Source organism: Thalia democratica, chromosome 4 (genome assembly GCF_965202585.1).
Source record: "Thalia democratica chromosome 4, ktThaDemo2.hap1.1, whole genome shotgun sequence".
NCBI lineage: Eukaryota > Metazoa > Chordata > Thaliacea > Salpida > Salpidae > Thalia > Thalia democratica.
In genome coordinates, this window is record NC_139168.1 from 41,052,879 (window position 1) to 41,064,951 (window position 12,073).

General features: G+C 23.8%; 1 protein-coding gene across 1 annotated transcript in view; it reads left to right on the plus strand.

Moving 5' to 3' along the window:
- LOC145834103 (guanine nucleotide-binding protein G(i) subunit alpha-like) overlaps nucleotides 1-11,560 on the plus strand; it is a 28,485-nt gene extending 16,925 nt beyond the window's left edge. Inside the window, exons 6-10 of the mRNA XM_082941449.1 lie at nucleotides 660-788; nucleotides 1,651-1,780; nucleotides 6,173-6,326; nucleotides 7,395-7,593; nucleotides 10,363-11,560. Coding sequence (XP_082797575.1) covers nucleotides 660-788; nucleotides 1,651-1,780; nucleotides 6,173-6,326; nucleotides 7,395-7,585 — 604 coding nt within the window. The 3' untranslated portion in view covers nucleotides 7,586-7,593; nucleotides 10,363-11,560. The remainder of the gene's footprint in view (nucleotides 1-659; nucleotides 789-1,650; nucleotides 1,781-6,172; nucleotides 6,327-7,394; nucleotides 7,594-10,362) is intronic.
- The last annotated feature ends 513 nt before the right edge of the window (nucleotides 11,561-12,073 follow it).

Genomic DNA, 12,073 nt, shown 5'->3' on the forward strand with positions numbered 1-12,073 from the left:
ATACTTCCTTTTCTAGTTTTCCCAAAATTAATTTTATTTTTATACATTTTAGAACATTTTTTTTACTTGAATATAAGCTGATAAAATTTATATATATATACTAATGATTTTTTCAATATATCTAGAGTATTGAGCTCTGTAACCGCAAAATAAGTTATACTATCAATAACAATTATTTTTGTATTCATAAGAAATAAAGTTCGTTAAGTTAATTAGCATAAGTATTCTAACTGAAAAAGAACTGAACTGAAACTAGTTCCATATTAAAAGGTAAAGTGAGATAAAAAACAATTCATTATAGTACAAAAAATTAAGTTAAAAAAAGTCGAATACTTATAACAAGCGATAAATTAAATGATGATTGTATTATAGTTTAGTTTTTTTAACAGTAATTTTTTAGTTGTTTTTAGTATCTAAATATTTTTTAAGGTAGATTTAAAGTATTGCTTTAGTTTACTGTTTATATAGAAACTTTATTGATTTTAATTTGCGTAGAACAATTGTTTTTATAATACTTAAACTATAAAGTTGTGGTTAAAACTTTTGTAATAATTTTCAAGTACAAAAAAGAGTAAAATATACGTCATTGTGTTTGTAAGTAAGCCATCGTGATTCATAAAATTGATGTTGTAGTTTGATGTTGCATGTATTCGTTGTAGCTACCTGGACTCATTAGAACGTCTCACTTCACCTGAATACATTCCTACGCAGCAGGATGTATTAAGAACGAGGGTCAAGACTACAGGCATCGTCGAAGTTCATTTCAATTTTAAACAACTTAGCTTCAAGTCAGTCATACATTTCTTAGTTGTTTTGAAAATTGATTGGTGAATTTCAAAAAAGTAATTTAAAAGATACTTTTTTTGAATATAAAATGTTTAATTATTACAATAGAATTTTTTACTTTTTTATCTATTTAATGTATTTTTCAAAGATTTAAAATACAAAACTATCAAAACCTGTATCCATTTAAAATGCAGTCATCATTTATTGTATTGCATGTTAGTTAAAAGTGCATGTTTTGTTTTAATGATGTAAAATTTCTTGAGTTTAACGTAAACTAATTGATTTTTACAAAATTATATGTCTTAGGCAGTCTTAAACTTAAGTTTACAAAAACCTTTTATTTTTACAAGTTTATGCTTTTTTGTTATCAAAAGAAAATATGTATTTCAATTATGTAAAATAGGCAAAGACAATAAAATTGTCAAACATCCAATTAAATATGACGTAAAATAGCAATTGAAACATTAATAACTGGATTGTAATATTATTTCCGGCTTTTGGTAAAATTTATTTCTACACTGAAATTTACATGCTTGTTTAAGTATGTTCAAAAACAGTAAAAATAGATAAAAACAAAAATTTCGTTGAAAAATTTTCCTAGTTTATTTTGAACTTTAATGAAAAGCCAGTTATCTAAGTTTTTGAATTTTAATAAAATATTTTACTTAAAGTTTTAAAAAGAGAAGTATAAACTCTCATACATTTTCAAGAGCTTTTAATAAATTATATACTTTTAAAATGTTTTGAATTTTTAAAATAGGCAAATTAAGTTATGTAATAGTTTAAGCATGTATTACGCATCGGACTAGTACGACATTTAAAAATTTCCGAGAAAGTTCCAACGAACTAGTTTTTATTCGACAGAATGTTTGATGTGGGAGGGCAGCGTAGTGAGCGTAAGAAATGGATTCATTGTTTCGAAGGCGTCACTGCCATTATATTCTGCGTGGCTCTTTCTGCCTACGATTTGGTGTTGGCCGAAGATGAAGAAATGGTTGGTTTAGGAATTAAATGTTAAGTATGCTTTTAAAATGTTAAATATGTTTAAGTTTTTGACGGCTCATTTTATCGATCAAAAACAACATAGTTCACCAAATTTACATAATTATTAAAATAAAAATACGTCTATATATACATTTTTAGTACCGTTTAAAATGAAAACAATTACAATGAAGATTTAAACGTATCAGGACAGTTTTAACATTTAGTTTTTGTTGAAGGTGTCAGCCATACTTTACAAAATAAAAGCTTTGCATTTATATGTTTTTATTTTGTATTATAACTTTTAAAATGAAAACTAACAAATATGTTTTTAAGTTAGATACTTAAAAATAATATTATAAATTTGTTTTTTAATTTAAAACTTTTGAATTAAATCACGTTTTTTTTCCATCGTTTGAAGTTAAAAAAATAATTAAAGTTAAAATAAGTACATTTAAATTCACTTTCTTACTTTTAAGTTTACAAAAATAATCTTTAACAGAGAATAGTATATTTCTAGTAATAGTTTATCAGCATAATTTTTATTTAAATTCTTATACGGTAAATAAATATAAAGTAGAATTTGAAATAAAACTTAGTCTTTCTAATAAGTGTTTTATTAGATCGAGATAGTTACTCAATTAAAGAGTTTACCTTGAACTTTTTAATAATATTTTTGCACTACTATAATATTTTATACTTTTATATATTAGAATTTATTTACTAGCTTAATAACAAACTTTTAAAGACCTTCTATTTTTAATTAAGTTTAGATTATAAAAGATTGACTTAATTTTAGTTAAAATTTCTTACTGTTTTTATTTTTTCACAAAGCTGTAGTAGTTTTTCAAGACAAAGAGTTTTTATAAAGAGTTTTGTTTTTAATAATAAGCGCTTAATACTTTAATTATGAAATTAACAAAAGAGTTACGTTGTTTTATTTTATTGCAGATATTGCATTCTTAAAAAAAACTATTAATCTCGTTTTCATTGTAATAAAATTTTAATCTTTTATAATTATAAAATACTTTAATATAATTAGTTTAAAATGAAATTCTGTACCTGACTGCTCTACTTTTTTGTTCGGAACTAATTTAAAATAATAACTCAAACATTTTTTAAATGCGATAACATAATTTCTGTAACTTTTAAATTATTAACTAAGTTGAAAATACTTGTCAACATTTTTATATTTGGTTGAGTTTTTATCAGCCAATGTTTAAAACAAGTACATAAAGTAATTTCAGAAACTATTTAAAGTCACGTAATAATGACAGTTTTTTAAACTATGATTTATCTAAATTAGTTTTCTTTTGAATGATTTCATTATTTTGATTTATTTAATACTCAACTTTTTAATAGACTTTATTTTACCAGCTAAAAATATGTGGAATTTGTTTTATTAAAATTTATGTTTTTATATGATAAAATAATGATTTGTGAACCTTTTATAAAAGTTGAACAACTAGTGAATATAATTATGTGCGTTAAATATTTTTTATCACGTTATTGTTAAATCAAACTTTGACTGGTTAAGTTCGAATTTTTTACGATCAGGTATTTGAAAAACAATGGTGCACTTCTATAATATAAAAGATATATGAGAGTTTCTTTGTTTGAAAACACCTACATATGCGTTAGCTTTTAAAACTGAAATCGGTTGTATAAAATAACTTTTATTTCATGAATATTTTTTGTTATAATTTATGTTTTAGATCTTAAACCGTACTAAATTTTTAAATAACCGTTTTAACTGAGATGACGTCATTAAATAAATATGACGGAAACTGTGACTAATTAAAATGTTTTCATGATAACATGTGTTTTTGAAGTTAAACAAGTAAGGATATAGAAGTTGTTTGAAAAATCAACTTTATTTAAATACCATTTGTAACTAAATGTAAAAAAAAGAGAATTTATTCTTTTTTTTGAGTTGTAAATGTTATTTAAAACCTTATAATAAAATCCAATAAATCTTCTTACATAATAGAACATTATTTAAATGTTTGTCGTTTTTAAAGTAGATTCAAGTTGTATTAACCATCAAAATATGACTAAAAGTGTTGTTATAACCGATGTTCAGACTGCACAAGTTAATTATGTGATATTTTTAAGTATGTCAATTTTGACACAAAAAATATTTTTATTAAAGAAAATATCTTTATATAGAAAAAGTAACAATATTTCAAATATATTTTTCGGAGACAATAAGTTTTTTATAAGATTAATTGATATGAAACATTAATAATCATATTTTCTAAAAAACAAAAATTTTATCAAAATGCTTTTATAGTTTTTTATATGCCTAGTTAAAAAACATTGTTACTTAATTGTTTCACAAATAATTCAATAAATTATTTTAATTTTTTTAGGTTAAAAAAACTTAGCTGATAAGTATGTTTATATTTACAAACGTTAATATAAAAATTTTAGTTAGACAATAAAAAATCAGTTTTTCGTAAAAAACTGAAGGTCGTAGAATTGTTCGATTCATTCTCTTATCGATTATATTTACAAATCAATAAAACAAATTTCTCTTACTTAAAAATTCTACTTACTCTTTTAATTAAAACTACTTTTTTGTTTCAAAAAAATCTGAAGGTCATGATGATTATCAGTCCTTTATGTGTAAATTCGCAAAAATATTCAAATGCTACACGTATATTTTTTATGGTAAAATTTAATCTGACACTTTGCGACTCGTTTTATGGAAAATCATTCTTATTTAATTATCATTTAATTATGTTTTTCTTTAAAGCACTTTTGGTTTATACTTCGTTAAAAAACTAAAATAAAGTAGTACAATTACATGATAAACGTACAAAAGATTATTTTACAGGATTTTTTTTGGTTTATATATAGTTAAAAGTTTAAAAACTACTTAAATTTTTTAAATTATAAATAACTTTTTGTAAAAGGTTTATAATATTAGAGAATTCTTGCAAAAATTCCACAAATTAACTATGTTTAATATATGTATTTTTATTTGTAGCGTTTGAAGCTATTCTTCTACTTTTAGAATTATAAAGTTAACTTGTTAATGGGTTGATTTTGCCTAATATAGTTGTAAATTTAATGCAAGTAAATTTAAAATTAAATTTACATCTAAAACTAATAAATTTTATAATTTATGTGTCAGCTTCTACTTCAGTTCTTCAATAATTTTTAAAAATCGTGTTTTATCTAGCTTAAAGTTCACAAAACTGTTGTGCTTCACTCTGTAATATCTTGCAGATTCGATAAAAAAGTCATTTGATAGTAATGATTTATAAATATATAATAAATACTGACTATGTAGTTGTTGTAGTAAATTTTTCGTCTGTTTTATAATCTTTCTTTTCTTAAAGGATATGTTCTTAGAGTTAATGTTTGTGGTTTTGAATGTATTTTTTGAAATTATTTTTACTATTTATTTACTTAATCATTAAATTAATATATTGTTAAAATATATCTAAATAAAAAAAGGTCAGTGTTTTAGTTTTAGATTAAATGAAAACGTTAACATAAAATATTTTACAAATAATTAAAACTTATTTGTGTTATACTGTTATAATTTTGTTATAAGATTAATGTGCTTAAGTAAGTCTACAAACATTATTATTTTAAAAGTCTAAACTAAATTTGATTTTTTTTTGTATTGCTTTTTACTTTTTTCTTTCCGTGCGATTTTAAAACTTTTAGTTATTTTTCGGACTATAATTATTTAAAGTATCCTATATAATACAGCTTTCGGAGAGTTTGTTATTTAGATTGCAGTGCACTTTTAAATAAGTGTTCTTAGAAAATATCATTTAAATAATTCTTAATCAACTATTATAACTTTTGTTGCTAAAATTGAACTTTTCACAAATTAAATATTCTTAGGCTAGTTTTGAAAAATTAGTTGACAACAAAATGTACACCATAAGTTCTTAACCGTTGGTTTTTATTAAGGACATAAATTGTTACAATGCTTCATAGTTTTCTTATGGTTTATTATTTTTACTCACTTATGAAATATTATTATTATTGTTTATTGAACGATAAAAAAAAGCTAAGAAAGTTTGGTCTAATGACCTAGAGTACAAATGAAATTTTCTGTTTGTATAAGTATGGCTTTTATTATAAAAGTTATGTTTCAAATGTTTAGTATTCTTACATTTTAGTGTTACAACATCTATTTATAACTTTAAAAGATGTTTTTATTAGATTTTATTTAAGAAATAATTTCTTATATATAACATATAAACTTGATTATTTTAGCTATTTAAAAAAATATTTACAGCTCGTTAATAACTAGCCAAACACAAGTATAAGAACAGCTTTTGATTTTTTTTCCTGAGTTATTAATAAAAGTTATATCACGTTTGGGTATTGTACTGAAAAAAACTAAATGACATATTGAACATTAATATTTTTTTGACAGAATCGTATGCATGAATCAATGAAGTTGTTTGATTCGATATGCAACAACAAGTGGTTCACGGAAACTTCCATTATTCTCTTCCTTAACAAGAAGGATTTGTTCGAAGAAAAAATTGTAAAATCTTCTTTGAAAGTATGCTTTCCCGAATACCCAGGTTAAAATTATAATTTAAACAAAAGAACTCTGTTAGATAACTATTTTGTTATATTAAATTAAAAAAAAAAATTTTCTTCAAAACAATAACTAAAAAAACTTATAACAAAAAAATAATATTTTGTACAAAAAGTGCAACCTACCATTAATTACGTGCTGTGTAATAAAATACACAATAACTTTTTAAAATTAATTTTAGTTGTTTTTTGTGATGCTTATTACGGTAATCTTTCCTTTGACCAATTACAATTTTTTTCTTTAAATTATAAATTAAGACTACATCACATGACTATCTTTGTGACATTCTGCGACCTGGTTTCGTCATCGTAAGGACCTCATGACCTTTTTGACTGTTGTTGATAGTCGTGCGGTAGAGTCTAGTGCTTATTTATAATTTCAAAAAAGATTTCTCTAAAAAAAACTGCTGAGGACGTCCGAAACAACCACCGAAGTGTAAATAAACTATTTTAGTGATTGACAGGGTTGCCACTTTACCTGGAATCCTGGAAAAACCTGGAATTTGACAATTTAGGCAAAAAAAACTGGAAAAACCTGGAATTGGGGAAATTTTGAAAAAATAAAAACCTGGAAAAATCTGAAGTTTTGAACAAAAATCACTGAAAAATCCTAGAAAAACCTGGAATTTTAACAATTTTACGTGTTCAGCAATAATAATTTCAATTTGACTCAAAAATTCTATTATACAAATAAAAAGATTTTGTCATCATCAATTTTTTTTTTTACAAAAAAACACATTTAAAGTAGCTTTACAGTATCTTTTCAATGTTTTTATACTATTAACACAGTTTCTTACCTTAAACTTAACTTTAAACTAAAAACAGACCCAAAAATGTATACTTTTAAAGACCTGGAAGAATTTTGGAAAACCTGAAAAAATTTTTGATAAAACGAGTGGCAACCCTGAATTGAGTATTTCCTATAGTTTTATAAAATTTGAATCAGTTTAAGTACTAAAATATTTTGTGATTGATCAGTAGTGAACTTATTAATTTGAAAAAATCTAATGTATCGATTGTTAGTTTTCCGGAAATTTCAATCTAACACGCAGGTCAGGACACATACGAGGAAGCAGCTGCTTACATCCAGCTCCAGTTTGAAGACTTAAACAAGCGGAAGGACACAAAGGAGATCTACACCCACTTCACTTGCGCTACGGACACTGGTAACATTCAGTTTGTGTTCGATGCGGTCACCGATGTAATCATCAAGAACAACCTGAAAGATTGCGGGCTCTTCTAAATTTTAAAGTTTGTTTGTTTTTCAAGAACAACAACCAAAACAGATTCTTAATTGAGTCATAAAACAAAGGAATAGTGACAAAACGAATATTTATATATATGTAATGTCTGAATCAAATTTTCAGTAATTAATGTACTAATACTTCAATGTAACTTTTTTATTCACTTATAAGCTTAGCAATTTTAAACAACACAAAGTTTTAGAATTTTACAACTATTTAGTTGGTGCATTTTAATATATAATTTTTATTACTTTTACTTTAGCATGTATTTAAAATGAAAAAAGAAAGTTATTTTCAATCAACGAAAGAAAAAATTCCAATTATGAATGAAGTACTTACTCCCAAAACTATGTATTTACAATAAAAACACGTATATTTTCTTAGTAGTGAAGTATAAATAGATTTCAAAGTTATTTTAATGAAATAATTTAGTTTGCTCTTTTTATTGACTAGGAAATTCGTTTTGATGTTCTTAATATACATAAGGTCAAAACGGAGTAAATCACTTTTTTAAAGTTACTCTTATTTTTTGCACTAATAATTACAAATCCAGTCGTTGTTTAATGTACTCAAAAAATCACAGTAGTTATTGAAATATATATAATCAAAGATTGAATATTAAAAAAAATAAATATTGGCTTTTGTTTGATAGCCTATAGTATAAAATATAATTTTTGAGATATAATCAGTTTTATAAAATGTTTCAAATACAAAAGTATGTCTTTCATGTGAGAAAATTTTAAATTTATTATGGTCTATTACTCTCTAAGTTTTTCATGCAAGGTATCTCAAATTTTCAGGAAATATTTCTTGCATAAATAAAAAAAAGTCTTTTATAAAGTTAATTATAAGAAAAAGTGACGGAACTAGAAAATGAATTATTTTTTAACTGTAAAATTTACACAACACTTATTTTTACTTTTAAAACAAAAAAAAACAGTAGCTCCGTATTATATATTAAATCTTTATAGATAAAGCAACTAAATTAAAAATTTATAAATTTATTTGATTTTTAGTTCAACCATAAATAACTTATCAGTTTCTAAAAACAATTTTAATGAATATTAAAAATAATATAGAAATACACCTATATTTTTTTTAAACTAAACTTTAGAAAGATGTGTATAGAACAAAGTAATTTGATGTAACAACCTGATAAAGAATAAAAATGCTTTTAATTAACATTAAATTTATTTATAAAAATACCTAGACATTTAACAATTCCTTACAATAATTTTTTTTTATAGTTTATTCAGAGTAGACTGGAAAAGTTTAAAAAGCGTTGCTTAAAGATTGTAGGATAAAATATAGTTTTAATTAAGTAATCTTTTTTACTTTTCTTAGTTTTTTCCTTTAATAAGAAGCCTATTATCTGTTCAACTTTGACCCTTTATATCTTGAAAATACTCTTAATTAAAAAAGAGTAAAAAGAAACTGATTGCTTTGTTAGTATATAAAATATAAGACAGACCGACTTGTAAAGAAACAGTTTTACCTAAATGGTTTTATTTAATAGTTCTAATAATTAAAATTATAATTTGTCTTAAATATTTAATACAGAATAAAAGGAATTTGTTATAGTTGTAAGATTTGAAACAATTAGACACTAAAATATTAGTTTCATGAGATTTACAACTCTGAATCTTAATTCTAAATTGTTTTTAAACAAATTTTATGAATTAAATAAAAAAGAATAGTTTTACCTTGTAGATTGCTTTAATAGTATCTAACAACAGTTTCAAGATCTTACTAAAGTTAATCTTTTTATAAATGCTCATGTTTACATTTTTTCGCTCAAGTTGAAAGCTATAATTTCTAACTCAAATCATAAAATGTATACACTACATTTAACAATTTTAAACACTCAACATGTTTAGATATAACATATCTAACTTTTTTTATTTTTAGCTTTCAACTGATTAATGAGTTTATAAGATTCAGTTCAAGTTAGGTTTTTGCATTTTTTCGCAACAAGCACAACAGAGTAGCGCGCAAACACAAATAAAATATCGAGCGAGGTTTTTTATTGGAAGGCGCGTTAGAAGGACTCACAGAGAAATCTTGCAGCGCGTTGCCATATTTTAACATTAAAGCCAAAATGTCTCTAATGAAAAAGCAGGGGTAAATAATGACATGAATAATTCAGTGACTCCCCTCATTCTACCTCTCTTTTTTATTTCCCTCTCTTAGGAAATCCACCGTGCTTATATTTTCCACTTTGTATTAAAGGCCGTAACGCACTTATTTTTCCAAACTTATATTTTCGACGCAGTTCTATCTAATTGACAACATTTAAGTCGTGACATCAAAACGTAATCAACTTTCCGCAACATTAGTCTAATGATATTTTAGACAAAAATCAATATCTAAAGTTTTGAATTATATTTTTAGATACACTAGCCTTTGCTTTTTTAATGTTTAAAGCTCACGTGTACATCTTTCTATTTTAAAGTTAGTTGTAATATTCTAAAACTGCTTTTTTAAATATATTTTGACTGAGCTTTTTCGCAATACCGCTACCCAGTGTTTGCTCTTTGTGACGTTTCAAATCGATGTTTTTTACGTCACGAAGAGTTAAGACCGGATCTTCGCTGTGATTTTTCAAAAAAAAAAAGTTGTCTTTAAAAAAAAATATCTTATGTATATGAAGTGTTCAGTTTATACTAATGTTCAGTTTTTTTTTCAAGCCAAATTGAAACTTAAAATAATTTATTTAATCAGTACCTTATACAAATAAAATTCATAAAAAAACTGACGTCATAATTTTTTACTACAGCCTCTGATTTCAGTGAAAGTACACACTAAGCTTCATGACGTCACGAAGTAAACGCAATCATGACGACTTTTCAACTGGATTTTTGAAATTCTAATCGGATAAAATTATAAATTAAACATTTTTTTTATAAATTATAAAATTTCTACATTTGATAAAAATATAAAGTTTAAAAGTATTATTTTCGTTATTTAGTTGCGTACTATTTATATACGAAATGGCGTTCTAAATTTAGTATTAAAAAATTTATTAAAAATATGACGTCTTAGCATGTATCTAGTAGATTTTTTACCATTGTTGTTGTTCTTGTGTTATTTTATTACTATTCTGTTAATTCATTTGGATAACTACGTTTAAATATGTTGTAATTTTCTATCAATTAAAAAGTTATAAGAACATCAACATTAAAAATAAGATGATTTTTTTTGAAAAAATATACGTAGTGAAGCTGTGTGGGTTGATTTTTGCCCGAAATTATTTTTGTCTAGATGAATTATTATTTCTTTGATTTGTTGTTATTCTGTATGCTTTAAAACACCTTAATAAGTAATAATTTTTGTGAATACAAAACGTTAAGTGTTTTTTTCTTCAAATTAACTTATGTTTACAATTTTCTTTTCTTTGTATATTCTTGTCAAATTTGAGCAATTGAAGTTGCCAAAAAAGCACAAACTAAAACGAATGTAGGATGGTTAGCTGTTCTTCAACTAGTGTTTCATATTTGAAGCTAAGTAGAATTAAATCAATTGATAGAAAACGGTTTTCAACCTTGAAATACAATTTTGCTACAAAGTTTACAATAAAAGCTGTCTAATTAAAGTATTTATTTCAGTTTAATATTGTTGGTGTTCTTTAGCGGTTGAAAACTCGTAAGTTTTTGCACGCTTTAAACAACATTTTTGTCTCTTTGTTTTTTTTATCTGAGTGCTAATAAATTTTGTGTCTGTGTTTTGTAAGTTTCAAAACTCGCGATTTTTTCAGTATTTTTATCTATTTACTACTTTGTATTTTTTACATTCTCAAACAGTTGTTGTTTTACTTTGGTCTTTAAAGTATTAAATTATAGTCGATTTTACTACGGATTAAAACTTATTTGCAGTTAAATATTCTAATTTTGACGTTTTTTCATCTAAATTATGACGTCATTTTCAACATATTTTAGATATCTTCGTCTTTTCTATAATTTTCATTAAAGTCGTGAAGTGTAGAAATATAAAGTTGTATTTTTTATATTTTAAATCTAAAAACTATAAGTTTATTTTGAATTACTTTAAAATAATAATATAAATATTAAGCTGTCTGAGTTAAGTTGTACCAAAACAAAACTTATTTAAGTAATTTATTATAGGTTAATTAGTTTTAATTTGAAATTTTTTCCTAAGGATTAAGGATGTTATACGTATTTAAAGTAGAATACATTTTAATTAGTTAATTCATTTCAGAAATTTTTTGGTGTATTTGGAGAAAAATATTTTTTAAGTGTTTTATCATGTACTAAAAAAGTGAACAAAAAATCACAGAGTAATAATTGGTGTTTATACTTTTGAAAAAAAGTGATGCGTTAATTAAAGACAATTTAAAAATTAAATTCTTGAATACCTTAAGCACATGTAATTGATAAGTTCGTTTAAGCTTTAAAAATATTGCAATTTTAAAAACTTAAGTTTAATTAAAATAAGTTTTGTTTCAACTTTATAATACTAAGCTAGCTTAA